General features: G+C 51.2%; 1 protein-coding gene across 3 annotated transcripts in view; it reads right to left on the bottom strand.

The window, feature by feature from the left end:
* Positions 1–17293, bottom strand: part of Klhl3 (kelch like family member 3) — a 113164-nt gene that overhangs the window by 11014 nt on the left and 84857 nt on the right. For all 3 annotated transcript variants that reach the window (XM_087896637.1, XM_087896635.1, XM_087896636.1), the window contains 5 exons: positions 11364–11481; positions 10785–10982; positions 8836–8937; positions 5016–5144; positions 1433–1573 (listed from right to left, as the gene is read on the bottom strand). In XM_087896637.1, coding sequence (XP_087752763.1) covers positions 1433–1573; positions 5016–5144; positions 8836–8937; positions 10785–10982; positions 11364–11481 — 688 coding nt within the window. The remainder of the gene's footprint in view (positions 1–1432; positions 1574–5015; positions 5145–8835; positions 8938–10784; positions 10983–11363; positions 11482–17293) is intronic.

Below are 17293 nucleotides of genomic sequence, written 5' to 3' on the forward strand. Positions count from 1 at the left end.
GAGCAGGGAGATGTCATTTGTATTCAAGACCTTAAAACACATAGTCTAGTAGATAGTGTTTGTTTCTGTTTTTGTTTTTTATATAAACACGTTTATTGCTGATGCTGTTAGGAGTAGTAACTAGCAATGTTGATTAAAGATACTCTCAATACCACTGAGAGCATGGAGTGTGCTGCCTTCCTGCCTGGGTGTGCACAGATGCACATGTACAGAAAACGTATAGGTTCTTCCCCTGTCCCAAGATTCTACTTTTGGCTTTTTCTTCTGGAGAAATCACCTTAACTGTGTACATTGACTCAACTACAAGAATCATTTATAGCAACTACAGCATTATGAGTAGCATGGAAAATGAAGTATTCAATAATTAATTGTGTAAATTATGATATAGCCATGTTAAATGAGAGCATGAAGATACAAGATACACTTAGTGCTGTAATTAGACGCTGATGAGGAATGGAAAAGCAAGTTTTAAAGTAGTACTGTGGTAAGATCCATATGTTATTAAACAAATAACATCTATGTGTGAGTGTTTATACATGCCCATGTCTATAACTGAATTCATAGACTGCAGGCAGACTTGCCTTACAGGCTCTGTAATTCCTTGCTCGTGTGGCTGAAGGCCAAATGCCAGCGTGCATCACAACAGGCTCAGGCAGCGAGCCAAGTGGTAATGCCCCTCTGTTTAAGCCTCCGACAAGACAGTCACACTGAGTTTAGCAAACAGGTAACGTGAGAATAAAGGAGCAAGTCTACCTGGCAGCGCCTTCCCGTCAGTCCGGCTGGGTGCGCCAGTGAAGCTGACCTACCCTTTCCCAGAGCAAAGGAGCCCAGAGCAAGGTCAGCACTGCAGGGTACAACTCAAAACAAGGTCGTAGGAGGAAACAGCTTGGCCGGGCTGTCAGGCCCCAGGACACGTGACCCTGAGTGCGCTGGATTGTTCCTATAGGAAGGATTCAAAGGGACACGGGGACAGGGGACACAAGGACGACAGTAAAGGAAGAAGGACACTGGAGGGTTAGGTAGGGTCTGGTTCCCCTGCCGTGAAGGAACTTGGACCCTGTGAAGTACAAGGCCATTTCAGTCTGGCACTGGCCGAGAAACAGCACCACCGTCTGGCTTGGGCCCACACAGCTACAAGGCTACAGGCCTAGCCATCGACAGGGCCCTGGGGAATCTAGGCATCAACCTCCACCAGGGAGAAGGGATGGTTCTGAGTCTCGGGGTGGAGTGGGGGTCCTATGGCCAGCCTTTGGGGTTCAGGTTCTCCCTCCTCCTAATGCTGAGCCTATGGGGCAAATGGCCTCTCTTACGTTCAGGACACAGGCTCAGCTCCAGACTCTAGCAACCCTGCCCCTCTCCCATCATCCAGAGCAATCACCTCCGGGGAGGAAAGCATTGTGGCCCTGAGAGGAGAGGAAAGAAGTCGTGTTACCTGCGTTACGACGGCACATGTTCATGTCTGCCACCTGCTTCCAGGTGTTTGTCCCGGGATCGTAAACCTCGACACTCTTCCTCACCAAGGGCCCGTCGTGTCCCCCGGTGGCATACAGCTGTCCGCTGAGCACCCCAACGCCTGAAAGACAGAGCACATGGTCCCAGACTCGGGCCCGCTAGAAGAACCAGAAACCAAGAGGCCTGGTGTCCAGTGCTGGACAGCCATGACCAGCAGGGTGACTTGGGGGGCAAGTTCTCTCTCCCTGGACCTCAGTCCTAATGTGCAAAACAACACAATGAGATGCTTCCTGGCTCCTTATAAGGCAGGCAGCCTGGAAACACTGAGATCGATTGCCAACGTGACCCCATTTCTGCTTTTACGATGTAAATATGTGTCTGTGTACATATACACGGGGTAACAAAGAAATAAAAGAGTCAAGGATTCCACTAAGATGTGGAAAGTGGCTGTTTCTAGACAGTAAAATGATACCCGTTTCCCCCTTCCACGCCTTGTTTTCCTTCAACATCTTATTATTCCGCCTCGTAGCCACAGAGCAGGGTCACTGAGGTCACCAGTGGGGAGACATGGCTGCCAGCCTGGTCCTTCAGCCCCTCTTCTCCTCGATAGCAGAAGGCATCAGACCTCTCCGGGGGAGGAGCTGCCCAAGATGAGCAGTCCATCGCTAGGAGACAAGGAGACAGAGGCCACAGAGGAGGAAAGGGGCACCTCGTGAGAGCAGCTGACCAGGAGACTGAGACGCCTAGACCTGCACTCTGCCATCCCCTCTGGGTGACCCTTTCTCTCTGCCATTTCTGGAGGGAGGGAGTTGGGATGATTCAGAAGTCCCATGGGGACAGGCTGCATCCCTTCTGCTGGGAACTTTCTGGAAAGCTGGGGCCTTAGTCCCAGAGACACTGGTCAGAAGTCCAAAAGAGTGTCTCAGTGAATGGGATGTGCAGCTAGGTTGTGGATCCAGGGCTGGATCTGGAGAGTACAGACTTCACGAGGCTGAGAACTGCTGATGTCTCGCCCTGACCTGTTCTCCACAGCTGGTTCTCACCAGCTGCTGACGCTGGTGGTCTCTCAGCAGATACTACCTACACAGCAAGATGTCGGATCCAGCCAGTGGTTGTTGATGCAGGTCAGCCAGTGGTTCCCAGCAGTTGCCCTAAACTAGCAGCAGATGGTGCTGCTGAGCCAACAATGGCTGGCATCAGGTTGTGGGATTCAGAAAATCAGTAGGCGCCAAGCTGCTTCGCTTTCCCTTCCGGGGTCAGCAGCGGCTGGCACCTCCAGGACCCTGAAAGGCCCTGTTCCACACCATGTCCATCGCTGCTCACGCTGTCACTGCGGAGGGAGTCAGCGGTCGCCCAGCCATGCCCCAGCAGCTCTCCCACGGCCCTCACCCCTCGGCAGCCTGCTCCTAGACGCCACAGAGAGCCACGCTGGGCCTCGGGCAGCTGACACACAGAGCCTTTGGTCTCTAGATCCTTGGCTCTCACAAGCACCCACCATGACAAGCACACGGGCTCCCAGCCCTAGAGATGACATGTCCCCAACTGTTAGTATAGTGAAGCTTTGACCAAAGGAATCCGGGACAGGCTCCACAGAAAAAGGAATTTGGGGACAGGGCTCCACAGAGCTCCGAACACAAAGCTCATCTCAAGTCAAGGTCACTGCCCTCCCAGAAACAGAAGCAGCAGTTAATGACGTCATCTAGGGCCTCTAGCCAAGGATGGGCCAGGTGACTTCTGCCCCAGACACCTTCTGAGCAACTGGTGGGGAAAAGACATCGCTGTAGGCATGGCCGAAGCTGCAGGGCTCCACCATGGGTTGTATCAGGCCACGGTGTCAAGTTATCCCTGGCTCTACCAGAGGTTGTCTCAGTGCACAATGTCAGGTTGTCCCTGATTCTACCAGGGGTTATCTCAGTACACGGTGTCAGGCTGTCCCTGGTTCTACCAGGGGTTATCTCAGTGCAGGGAGCCAGGCTGTCATCCCTGGCTCCACCATGGGTGGCCTCGGTGCCCTCTGGCGGCCTGTTTCTATATACATAGGCCTTTAGCACTTGCTGTCATGCCCCAAGTCACCATACGGATTTTTAGAAGGTACAAAGAAGGTGCTAGAAGCTATAATTACTAAATGATCAGGAATAGGGGGAAATCACAGGATTTATGAATGGAAATGGTCCTTTGAGAATGAAGGCAGCCCATACATGACATGGCTGGAGTATTAAATGCCAAAGATGAGATCAAGCACACTCAGCTCTAAAGCTCAGGTTTCTGGACTTCATTCATGGGGGGCCAAGTTGTCAGGATTAGCAGAGACAGCTCCCCAAAAGAACTCCAAAAACATGCTTCTAAAATAGAATCATTCAGACTTTCAACTTCACAGCCCAACAATGTGTACACAAAACTCTTTAAAAAAAAAAATGTAAGCAGCCTAATTTTTACAGAATGCTAAGGATGGAGATATGTGAATGACATCATAATCCAGTCTCCAAGAGCAGATGGGGCCGAGGAGAGAATGTGGTTTCTCATCTCAGGAATCATGGGCCTTCCCACCAGCCCCAAACTGAGAATCAGCTCAGTCTCCAGGAGCCCCAGGAATTGTGGCCGAGGCCTTGCTTGCTCCCCCAGACGGTGAGCCTCTGGGACTGTGGAGGAGACAAAGGAGAGAGGAGGGGGCTGTTGCAGCAGCTCCTGAGTCCCTGGACTTCCCCACACGGCAGAAACAGAAAGCCGTTTGTGGAGTCATTTTCTCACCGTGTCGGAGAGGAACAAAGCAAGGGAAAGCAGGGAAAGGGACCTAGGCTTGTCTCCAGCCATAAACGCTGGGATGCTGGCTTTTAACTCCCAAGCTTCAGGCCAGCAAGCTGGGCTCATCAGGGCAGGGGCACCCGCCCTCCCTCCTGGGATGATGCCCACTGGTGGAGGACTAAAAAGCTTCACCCTGGAGAGAGAATTCTAAGCGAAAGTTTCTGATTCTGTACTTGGACAAAGTGATCCAACTCTGAGGTCGAATCAGTATCAGGAGGCCTTTTAGGACTGAGGTAAGGAGTAAGAAGACAAAGGCCTCGGCCGAGTGCACCTTGCCATCCCAGCACGAGGAGGCTGAAGCAGGAGGTTGTAAGCTTGTGGTCAGCCTGGGCTGCAGAGCGAGCTTCAGAGGATAGAGGGGGGATGTTTGTATCATAACAGCACCTGGCTCACAGAGGCCTGGACTCTCCAGAGATGAGGGTCCATGTACAAACAGAAGGGATGCCCTGGTGTGGCCAGGACTATTGGTGAGCTTGAGGTCTGCCTGGGCCATAGAACAGTTGTCTAAAACAAACAAAAACCAGCAGTAATAGAAAGACATATAAGACAGCACCCCTTCTGTACTGACCAAAGAGTCCCTGGGAAAGGCAGATCCCTGTGTGGGCACAGCTGTAGGTGTAGGGGTGGGGTTACCAAAGGAAAAGAGAAGGGGTGTGGGAAAATAAGATGAAGTTCTGTTGTTTGTGTCTAGTCCCAGCCATGAGGAAAGTAGACACTGAATGTACCCCAGTGGTCTCCCGTACCCCCAGGCCCTCACGTACCAGCGCCACTGCGTCGGGTGCTCATGTCTGCCACATATATCCACTCATTGGTGGCTGGGTTGTACTGCTCCACGGTGCTCAGGCACTGCCTGGAAGCCCCATCGTAACCCCCGACAGCATACAGCTTCCCTGGAATAGACAAAGTGACTGAGGATGGTGGCGGTGGCACTGACTTGGAGCAGCGCGGCTCGGCTGGCGCTCCGTGCTTAACCCACTGAGGTACCTTTGCCTCATTCAGAGTTCTCGGAGGACCCAGCTTGTTCTCCAAACACGGGGCGTATCCCCCTCGCATTCCTGCCTTCTATCTGCTCTGGAGCCATGAGATACTCAGAAGCGATGCTGAAGCTCTTTCTAAAAAGGGGCCCAGGTACCCAGCATCACTGCGGTTCAAAGTAGTCTTGCTTGGACTACCAGGCTAAAGCACGCGGCGCTAGAAGCTATAAGGCTCTCAGTCATGATCACACACCCAACTGTCCGGCTCTAGGCTCACAATGACAAGCAAGAAGAATATAGGAGAATATTCTTTCGTGAGAATTCGAGCCTGGCCCTGGTCACACCTCCAGAAACTCTGACTGGTAGCACAGGCAAAAGAAGGGTTCTGTGCACTCCGGGTGAGGAAGCGGGGATCTTTCTCCAGTCACCTCTGTTCCCAGAGCCATATCAGAACCCTGAAGCATCATCAACTACTTGGTTTTTTTTTTTTTTAATGTGCATTGAAGCTTTGCTTGCATCTCTGTGAGAGTGCCAAATACCCTGGAACAGGCAGGGATGAGCTGTCATGTCAGTGCTGGGAACTGAACGCAGGTCCTCTGGAAGATCAGTCAGTGCTCTTAACCACTAAGCCACCTCTCCAGCCCTTACCGACTATTTTTAAATAAAAATAAAATAACATTAAGTTCCTGTGGGAGAGTCATTCCCAGCTGAGGCTGGAGGATAGAAGTGGGGTACAAACAGAAAGGGGAAAATCTGACCTGTGTGAGAACAAGGATTCAGACACATGGGGCTTAAAGTTTATAGTCTTAGATACAATAGGAGATGGGAGAGAGGCCCTACTTCATCTATGGACATCAGATCTACAGGACACCATGACACTAGCTTCAGGGTAAATAAACACAGACATGGGCAAAGCTATTTAGCAGAATTACTCAATCAAGGATTCGGGGGTCAATATATCAGTCCCTAATACGGTGGGTACAACTAAGATTCAAAAATCCATGATTGTGTTGTTAGCTTCTCAGGTCCAAACAATGCCATAGCATCAGGGCTATTGATCCAGCAATTCCACTATCACAGGATCTTTTCTCTCTGCGTCTTTTCAATTGACGTTTTCCAAAAAGATCTCCTCCACAGCCCCTCCCCCACAAAGTCAAAGCTGACAAAGAAATACACTCAGTAACTTCTCCAGAGTGCAGGCCATGGGCACTGCGCTGGCTCTGGTGGTCCCATCTCTATAACACACCATCTATTCTGTTGAGCACATCCGTCTACACTCCAGCCCACACTGTACCTTGTCTTATGAGTGATTCTTCCAGGCAATGAGTAGTAAATTATCCTGCAATTCTTAGGGGTCACTCAGACTGCATAATCTTGGTAGTGAGGTAACAAGACGAGGAGAAAGCCGAATATCAAACCCTTGTGAGGCACAGCCCGCTCCAGCTTCTCCTCCACATTCTCTACACCTGCAGGGCAAGTTACTGAACTGCACTTCCATAAGCAAGCACAGCAGCAAAAGCCCTGGTCCCCAGCAGTATTTTAAATCTCCACCCTCAAGGCACCTCCTCTAAACTTCGACCTGGTCCCAGCTAAAACCAAGGGCCATCCAAGGTCTCTCCTGGAGTGCATTCCCTAGGGCCTGCTATTTTTAACCTCTGGTCAATTGTTTGATGTTCCTGGCTAAAGAACAAGAAGGGGAAGGAGAAGGTGACTGGACAAAGCTCTTGGATCTGGATGGCGGATCAGTTTCTTTCCCATCAAAAGAATGAGACCTTGAGAAGCAGCTCATCCTGGGAGAGGGACAGGATCCTGGCCTTGCCAAGATGGCTATGCTGGGAGGATATATCTTTAAGTGAAAATTTCAAACTACTAACAGTGTACAGGCTGAGAAGTGCGGGGAGAAAAGGCAGTCATCGTCTATGCTAGTCAGTTCTTGTCAGCTTGAAAGAGGGACCCTCAGCTGAAGAATTGCCTCCATCAGATTGGCCTATACCATGTCTGGGGATCATTTTCTTGATGGCAAACTGAGGCAGGAGGGCCCAGCCCACCATGGGTGGTGCCATCCCTAGGAAGGTGGTACTGGGTTTTATAAGAAAGCAGCCTGAGTGTGCCATGGAGAGCAAGCCAGTAAGCAGCACCCCTCCACGGTCTCAGCTTCAGTTCTTGCCTTGGGTTCCTGCTTTGGCTTTCCTTGATGGTGGACTGCGACCTATAAGCCAAATAAACCCTTCCTTTCCCAAGTTGCTTGTGGCCAGTGTTTTAGCAGAGCAAGAGAAAACAAATTAAGACACCACCTCACTGCATATTAGGCTCACGTGTGCATATATGCATGTGTACATATGGGTACCTGTGTATGTGTGTGCATGTATATGTGTGTTGGTGTACATGTATATGTCTTCATGGGTGCATGGTGCGGGAGAATTGTCTGTATTCTGTCAATTATATTTTAAATAAATGCTGATTGGCTGATAGCCAGGTGGGAAAACCAGACAGGAAGTAGAGGTGGGACAATGAGAACAGCTGCCCAGATCACGGAAGAAACAAGATATGACCTGCACTGCTGAGAAAGGTACCGAGCCATGTGGCTAACATATATTAGAATAATGGGCTGGTATACGTTATAAGAGCTTATACGAAGCCTGAGCTAATGGGCCAATCAGTTTATATCTAATGTAGAATCTCTGTGTGATTTTCTTTGGGGCTTACTGGCTGTGGGAACTGAGCAGGACAGAAACCCCATAAGCAGGCCCTCATGTTACAGGTGCAGATGAAGTATCCATGCATATCTGGATGAGCAGACATCAGTGCAGACTAATAAATCTTCTTTGATCCATCATCTCTAACACTTTAAATCAACTCATACTCTCTGCATTGGTACTGAGCTCACAAATGTGCACCCATCAGCATTTGAGGATGGTTTCCTGATCTAGATTAGGAGTCAGAAGACCTGGGTTGAGGCCTGCTCTGCTGTTTAACTGTCATAATACAAGTGCTTCATCGGCCCTCTCCGGGACTGTTTTACCAGTTGAGACCTAATTATGTTCTTCCAAAGGGCTTGGGAGAATAAGGAAGAGAAAGATGTTTTATAGATTTCTGAGTATTGTCTGGTCAGGTCTCAGGTCTCACCACTCCCTAACACCTGAGCCACACCCCACACCAAGTCTATCATGAGACCTGAGATGTGTCAGACCTGAAGAAAATGAGCCTGCCTTTCCTATTGTCCTGTTAGCATGCAACACATGAAGGTGAGCAGGGAATTAACAAGCATAACTAACTCAGACCCTTGCTTTATATGTGCACCCGACTTTATATGTTGACTCTGGGCTCCCTACTTCCTTCCCATCCCCCACTGTTAGCAAAGATACTGACAGGTGTCACTCTCCCTCACCTCTCTGCTTTCTCTCCTGACCTCCTGAAGCCCTTCTTAGCCCTCTTGAGTCTCAGCCCTCCTTGTCTGTTAACTAGAGACAGTGAGACCAAACTCAGACCAGTGACCTGGATAACGGAGCCACAATAGAAGGAGCTTCAAGCACAATGCTGGACTCAGGACAAGGCCCACAGGTTAGGGCAGGACCAACCACCACCCCACCCTCTGCTGCCTCCTTACCCTCCACAACACCCACTCCCACACTGCTCCTCCGTGTGTTCATTGGGGCCACGAAGAACCACTCATTGGTCTTGTAGCTGTAGGCTTCTACTGACGCCAGACCTAGGGAGAAGAGAATCATGAAATTCCTACAGCCATGGGTCTCACCCTGCTGTATGGGGAACAGTGAGACCAGGAAAGGGCCAAGCCGGGACTACAGACTCGATGTTCAGCCTGGTACACCTCTGCCTATCATGTGGCTATGGTAACTCCTCAGGCTATATAAGGTGACCACTGACCACCAAGGTATGACATATCGGGAATCTGGTGACAGCAAGGGGTACATCTGAAGTGCACTATAGATGCACACATTAAAATTACAGAATGGAACCTTCGATCCCAAGTAAATAGCCGAGGATGTCTCAATGAGCACCAGTCCAGATCCTTTTTCCCACGTCTTCTCCCACTTTACAAACTGGATGGCTAAAAACATACCTCCCGAGATCCCCTGCAGCTAGGCATCATTGAGCCCTAAGTAGAAACCTGGTGGGAATTTCTGGGATGGTTTTCTCATTTCTGATACAAGGTGACCCCTTCCTGCTTCTTGCTACCAAGGACACAAATATCCTAGCTGGAGATATAACCACTATGAGGTTATCATGGGGAAAGCCAAGAGGATCTTAGAGAATTTGGCCCCAATATCCATGTGCAGTCAAACCGAGTTGGGAACAGTGGCCCCTGGACTCCGTGTTTCCTCTCTGGATACAACAAAACCCCCTTCACAGCACCATAAGCAAGTCCTGCCGAAATAATCCCCAGTGCCCATCCTAGACCACACTCACTGAAGAGCCTTTTCCCTCCCTGGGGCCAAAGACTATCATGGTAATTTGGGTTGCCATCTTTGGTCATCTGCCTGACCACGTCAGTACAGATAACAATGTCTCTCCAAAGTCACAACCCACTAACAGTTCAGACTGAATGTGTATGGGCGTTCACCTCCATTTCTGTCTGTGCACCACATATGTGCGGGATCCATGGAGGCCAGAAGAGGGCAACTGAGGCATGGTTATACATGGTTGTAAGCTGTCTGCCGCATGGATGCTTGGAAAAGAATCCATGTCCTAGGGAAGAGCAGCTGGGGCTCTCTCCAGACCCCGGGTTGAAATTTTGAAGGGAGATAAAATCTGGGAGGGAGGTGCCCTCTGGGGGGCAATAGAGTGAGGTGTCCTCTGAGGGCAATAGAGTGAGGTGTCCTCTGGGGGGGGCAATAGAAAGAACAGTGGCCAGTCCGGTAACTGTGCCTGCTCAGAGCCAGGTGAATTCCCCTTAAGCCACAGGTTCTTCAACGGCTCAGTAAGGAGCTCAGTCTAGACTCCTGAGGCTCTTCCAATGGGACACTCTCCCTTTCTCTGTCTGATCCTCTGAGGAAACAGGCAACTAGGCATGGGAGAGGTGAGAAGGGGCCCTTCTGACTGTGGACCTCCTCAGAACCCACCATATCACGGAGTAGCTATGGACTCGGTCCATACGAAGGCTTGCTTCTGGAGGACGGCAGTTAAGAGTTTGGATCCTGAAGGCCCTAGAGGCCCACATTTATGCTGAAGTCTTGCCCTTGGGTAGTGGTGCTGTGGAAGTGGGGGGACCATTGGGAGAGGGTCCTTAGCCTCTGGTGGTGACGCTTGAGGCCTTCCTGTTGCTTCCTGGCTAGTGGATGTGAGCAGTTCCATGAGGCCACACTGTACCATGATGAACGGCCTCACCACAGGTCCACACAGGTCTGTGGACTTGAATCTGCTCCGCTGTAAGTCACAAGGTGTCTTTTCTGTGAAGATTACATCAGTATTTCCTGACAGTGAAGGAGAGCTCACTGATTCCAACGGGTTCATGCCTGGGGCATTGCTGCAAATGCCGGAGGCTAGCACAAGAACTGACCCAGCAAAGCCAAACCCGCCCACACTCCCTGGACCTACCGGTGCTGCCGTCAAAGCCTCCCACTGCATAGAGGAGGTCATTGAGCACCGCTGCACCCAGTGTGCTCCTGCGCTCCTGCATGCTGGCAATGGACGTCCACTGGTCCTTCACGCCGTCATATACATCCACCGTCCGCACCCGCAGAGAACCGTTAAAGCCGCCCACAGCATATACGTGGCCAGCCATGAACACCACCCCTGAAACGGGAGAAAACAAAGTGTGAGAGTCAGGAAGGGGGCCGCCTGCCCAAGCTGATGTCTGACGTCAAGGAAGCAGGTGTGCTTACCACCCACTCCCGATGGAAGACCACCTCCGGGCTCTAGGTATCTGCGAGGAACTATGGGACACTGATTTCTTCTCCTATTTGTTTCTCTAACTTTGCCTGGTTTGAGTAAACTCATGAATTGGCTTAAACCCACAAGCATGTAAGAACTGACCTCAGAGTAAACAGTCACAATGTGCTGTGTGCGCCTGCGGGTGGGAGGGGCAGGGACTCTGCAGAAGGAGCCACACAAGTCAGAGAGAAGCTGAGGAGAGGCTGCTTGGAACCCAGGAGTGGGGGGGCTGGGGCCGCTTACCTGCTCGGCATCTCCTGGAAGGAAGCTCAGCTATCTGGTCCCAGCGGCCCTCCTCAAAGTCATAGCACTCCACGCTGCGGATCGCCTTGGGCGCCTGGCCACCAACCACAATCATGACCTCCAGAAAGACAAGCACACGTTAACCAGATCCGCCTAGCACCCACGGGAGTGGGTGACCAATCTGTGGCCTATCCACGCGCTGCCTGCCAGTTTGCAGAGTTACACACAGAAAGATGCGGCCCTAGTCACTGAGGGCGGTTACATAATCACGGAAAGACAGCCAAGCACCACAGATAGGCCTGCACTTTGCAAACACGCCCTCTCTGGATAATGCCACAGTAAGGAATGCATCTAATACAATCTCAGTACGCACAAGAGGGAGGCAGAGGAGCACAAGTTTTACATTGAGACAAACAAATATATTTGAGGTGGGAAGCCCAGATTCTGGGTACATTTTTAGGATACTATATTACTCATAAATTTTTCTGAGTATCTGGACTGCAGAGGGTACCCAGTACCTGCGTAAAGAAAAAAATAACATTTTTTAAGCACTGCTTGGTGGCAGTTATCGAGATAGGTGACTGACAGCTCTGCAAGACAGTGCTCAAAGGGCTTTCGTTTCCCCTCCAAGGGGAAGGGCATAGCTAACACAGCGAGGCACACGAAGTGTGTTGTCATTTGCTTGTCAGTATTATTGACAGATGAGGGATGTAAAGAAGTTCAGAAAACACATATAAACAGCCAGAGGTCACTGTACAAGGGGAGGCAGAGCAGGCAGGGGAACCCACAGCCACCTGACCCAGAGGGGAGGCTGCCATGGCTTCTCCTCCGCATCGACGCTGCCCCCTGCATGCCGCCCTTCATTTGGGAGTCACAGAAACCACTTCAGTGGGTCGTGAGCAGAAAACATCAAATTGAACAGCACAGAAAATACACAGCCAGGGTATTGGTTTATGAAATATTTGTTCTAGTTATACACATTTGGGCATATATTTTGAATAGCAATTCATATGTGTTTCTTTTTTTATCATATGTGTTTCTGCTGCAGGGTGTGGTCAAACCAAAGGAAACCACGTTCTCACCGACCTAATGAGCTGTACTGACTCGCGGCATCCACACTCTCAAGCCATTATTCATGCTATTAAATAAATAAGAATCAAAATGGCAAAGATAACAATAGCCTTGATATTTTGATAAACTTGGGTAAACTCACACTGCCCCCACCATGATAGTACCCCTTCCTGGCATTTCCACACCCTTCTTAAGAGGTGGGGACGAGTGGAAGTCTCCGCTAGCCAACGTATGCCACGGGGTTGAGCACAGCCTGAAGCCTGTCTTGTCCACCTGCCCGTCCTCACACAAACTGCGGGGCCCCACCCTGTTTCCAGTTTAGCAAGTCCAGGATTTGTCTGAGGATCTGTTTGCAAAATGGCCCAGGAGATGCCAAGGCTCTGCTCTATAGAACTCAGGCAGTGAGAAGCATGGTTTTGACCCCTGGCCTGCGGGAATTTCTTAATGGCACGCCGTTAACAATGTCTGCCACGCTTTCTACTTCCTCACGGCGTGTTACTGAAGAGAGCTGGGGTCGTCTATGTGGCCATGTGCATTGACAGGAGTGCAAACCTCAGAGACAGGAAACACCCAGACAACAACCATTACACACTGTCAGGCGTGACACTGATTCCCTGCTGCCCGTGTCATTGGTCACTGCTCATTAGAATTGGTTTACAGGGTCTGTGACCCAAATACAGGTCACAAACTCTTCAAAGCTCAGGAGTCATTGACCTCTAATCCCTTCCAAAGCAAACCAAGAGACACAGGCCTGGCCTCACTGTGGTGCTCCCAGACCAGGACACAGGCCTCACTGTGGTGCTCCCAGACAAGGACACACAGGCCTCACTGTGGTGCTCCCAGACCAGGACACACAGGCCTCACTGTGGTGCTCCCAGACCAGGACACAGGCCTCACTGCGGTGCTCCCAAACCAGGACGCACAGGCCTCACTGCCGTGCTCCTAGACCAGGACACACAGGCCTCACTGTGGTGCTCCCAGACCAGGACACACAGGCCTTACTGCTGAACTCCCAGACCAAGACACACAGGCCTCACTGCTGAACTCCCAGACCAGGGCACACAGGCCTCACTGCTGAACTCCCAGACCAAGACACACAGGCCTCACTGTGGTGCTCCCAGACCAGGACACACAGGCCTCACTGCTGAACTCCCAGACCAGGGCACACAGGCCTCACTGCTGAACTCCCAGACTAGGGCACACAGGCCTCACTGCTGAACTCCCAGACCAAGACACACAGGCCTCACTGCTGAACTCCCAGACCAGGGCACACAGGCCTTACTGCTGAACTCCCAGACCAGGGCACACAGGCCTCACTGTGGTGCTACCAGACCAGGACACACAGGCCTCACTGCTGAACTCCCAGACCAGGGCACACAGGCCTCACTGTGGTGCTCCCAGACCAGGACACACAGGCCTCACTGCTGAACTCCCAGACCAGGGCACACAGACCTTACTGCTGAACTCCCAGATCAAGTCTTCATACCCCTCTCCTGCAAGCCTCAGTTTAGAGTCCTCAGTTTGGAGACAGCAGCACCCTTTGCAGAGAAAAGTTAGATTGTACATCTCTTACCACCACATCTTGTTTAAATGGCAGCCATGGGCAGGTCCATGGGGTTGCAGAGTAGGTAGGGGATGTTAATGTTCATGAATTCAGCTCCTTGGCAAACTCCGGACAAGGTCAACTCCCTCCTCCAGGGCGACTCTAAAGACTATGTGCCCATGAACCTCCCTAAAACGTGCCTTAAGTAGCTAACTGTCGTCTAGGTTAGCCCCAAACTCTTAGACTCAAGCAATCCTCCTGCCTCAGCCTTGTGAAACTGTAGCCACATGCCATCTCATTCTGTCCACAGGATGAGCCTGGGGAAGGATGGGGATGCAGGACTCGTAAGGAGTTGAAGTGCAGGTTCTAGGCTAACAATAATGCTCGCTGACCAGTGTGCAATCCTAAAAACTGCGATGTACTTGAAAGTCTTGCAGGTGCCCGAGGGTCCTGATCCCAGGTGTCAGTTGTCACTATGGTGAAGGTACAGTTCTGCTTACTGGAGATTTCTGGTTGATTGAACATGGGCAAGCTGAATTCCACCATGGCAGGGATGGTTATTAGGCACCTCCCAAGGAGAACACTACCACTATGGAAGGTCAAAGGGTCATTTATTTTAGTGCAGTTTCTTAGCCTGGTTTCTTAGAAGTGAACTGCCAACATAATGAGTTTTAAAATCCATGCGATGCTTGTTCACCCCCACCATCCTGCTTCCAGGAGAATCACAACAGGAATGAACACACTGGAGCAACTGGCAAACAGGACCAAGCTTTCCGGCCCATGTACGGATCAAGACTCTAACCCTGGCCACGGGGAATGTCCACTCAGGTCAGAGGAACTACCTGGGCTGTGCACACTTTCTTCATGGGGTAAGAGTAGAGTGTGTCAAACTCTCTTCCATGACAGGTGAGCTGGGCGGAAGGCAGGCCCAGCCAGTCGGTCCCTCGGGCCAGGGCAGGAAGCAAAGTCTCTCTTACCCTGGTGCGTGGGGCCGCAGGGCTAACACCAAACAATTCATCCGAAGGAAGTGTGTCCAGTAGAGTAGAAGGCTGGTCCATGCAGGTTCCTAAGCAACAGGTGCCCCGGCAAGAGCTGACGGCAAGATGCAGAAGCAATAGGGGTCTGACAGGCGGACAGCGTGAGAGCGAGGCCCAGAGAGACAGAGTAAAAGATTGGAGAGTGGGGGCTGGAAAGATGGCTCAGTGGTTAAGAGCATTGCCTGCTCTTCCAAAGGTCCTGAGTTCAATTCCCAGAAACCACATGGTGGCTCACAACCATCTTTAATGGGGTCTGATGCCCTCTTCTGGCCTGCAGGCAGACACACAGACAGAATATTGTCTACATAATAAATAAATAAATATTTAAAGAAAAAAGATTGGAGAGCCAGTGTGTGTTGGGGTCAGACACATCTCGGCTCAGCTATGAGCCCATCACTAGTCAGCTGTGGACCACAGGCAAGACTTTCCGCCATTATCTGAAAACTGGGCTGTTTCTCTCACAGTGTCTGTAGGCCTGAGGATGTCATGTACATCTTACAAGGCTTAGGGAACAGCCAGCAGCGTTGCTAGGCAAACACTGTGTTTCATTATTGACGCCTGGAGACTTTGCTAAAACGTAGAGACAACTGAAAATGTAGAGAAGAAATACATACGAGCCTTGAGTAAGAGAGGAAGGTATATGGACTCCAGGGGTCGAATGGTGAGGGTTCTCAGAACCCCAGGGTGTTCGATGGGGCATGGAATAAGGTAGAAGAAGGCAGTGCCAGTCGAGGGACGTGGGCCAGGTGTGAGGTCACCCTAGCCACCTGCTGGCAGCCTCTGCTCCTAACAGCTTTTATCTGAAAGCAGAACAGTTCAACTCAGGAGCAGGCTGCCCTCGTCCATCCCGCTGGCTTCTGTGACACTTCTAAAGGGAGGGACAGAGGCGTCTCCGGGAGTCACAGCAAAGTCTCATGCTCAGCACATTTCCAAAGGTCTCCTTTGCACCCTCCTAGAGGCTGATTTTTTTTTTCTGCTGCCATCTGTGGAGTTGGGCAATGCAGGCAGGCTCTAAGACTGAGAGACAGCCTCTGGTTGTCCATAGCAACCCAGCCTCAGGAGTGTGCTGGGCGCCAAAGGTATGGGAGCCAAGAACATGCCATTCGCTCTTCCTGCTGGAGGGTGTCAGGATGATTGCCTGTCCCCAGCTCAGGAACACTCTCCTGTCACCTGCTGCACTATCTCCAGGAGATCTAGTCCTTTCGGGGACAGGAGCTGTCGCTGGGAAGTGCATTCAGAGCCGTCGCTGGGAAGTGCCAGGGAGAGTGCGAATCCCTCTCCATCGCTCCTTTTCTCCAAGTTTGTATATCAGAAGCCTGTCTGAGCTGAAACTCTGACAGCCCAAGCCGAACTGCCTCGGAGGAACCCCGAGTAGCCCAAGGATCTCCTCCTCTGCTTCCTCAGCCATTCGCAAATTCTCTTGCCATCTCAGAGAGACTTCCCAGAGGGCAGAATTCAGGAGTCTGCCCACAGAGGACTAAAAGAGTGTAGGGGCCATGCCAGAGAGCAGTTTGGAGCTGCTCGCCCTCGGTTTAAATCTCAGCCCAACCATCCACTGGTTGTAGTTCACAAAAGGGCAGACATCTTCTGGCCCTTCTGCAAGTCCCCTGCTCCTTGTGTGTGTGCTATCTTAGGGATTTATGTCTATCAAACAAAGTAGCAAGTGCCACGGGAGGCAGCAAGCCAAGGCCTCTGTCTGAAGTATACCCCCTCACTTCCATGTGGTAGAGCCCCCCACTGGAGAAGCCAGCTACCTTGCACCGAGGCCCATGAGGCAAGAAACCAAGTCGGCCAGCGGCTGTGTGAGTGAGGTCTTCCCCAGACGAGCCTTTGGATGGCTGTCACCATGACCTCCGATTTGGCTCTACGAGAGACCAGAACCTGCACATTCCAACTAAGCCCCCCTGGAACACCTGCCCACAGAAGCTGAAAGACAGTCGATATTTGCTGTGTTGAGGCAGCAAGGAATTCGGGAACAGATCCATGGGGAGTCGGCGACGTATCCGAAGAGTCAGCTTTCCCTATCTTCAAAATGGATGGATTACGACTGTGAAAACTCTCTGTGCAGAAACCGGAGCACCTAGCCCAGCACGGAGCACCTAGCCCAGCATGGAGCACCTAGCCCAGCACTCGGCACCTTTGCTCGGGTAACTGAGAGCCCCTGGAGGGCTGTCATCCCTCACGCTGCCAGGGAGAGTCACTCAACCCTACAGAATCTCAGTGCTCTCCACCAGCATCCAGACCCATTACAAAGACCAAATAAGAGAATGAGAGCTTAG

Source organism: Myodes glareolus, chromosome 14 (assembly GCF_982192425.1).
Source record: "Myodes glareolus chromosome 14, mMyoGla1.1, whole genome shotgun sequence".
Classification (NCBI taxonomy): Eukaryota; Metazoa; Chordata; class Mammalia; order Rodentia; family Cricetidae; genus Myodes; species Myodes glareolus.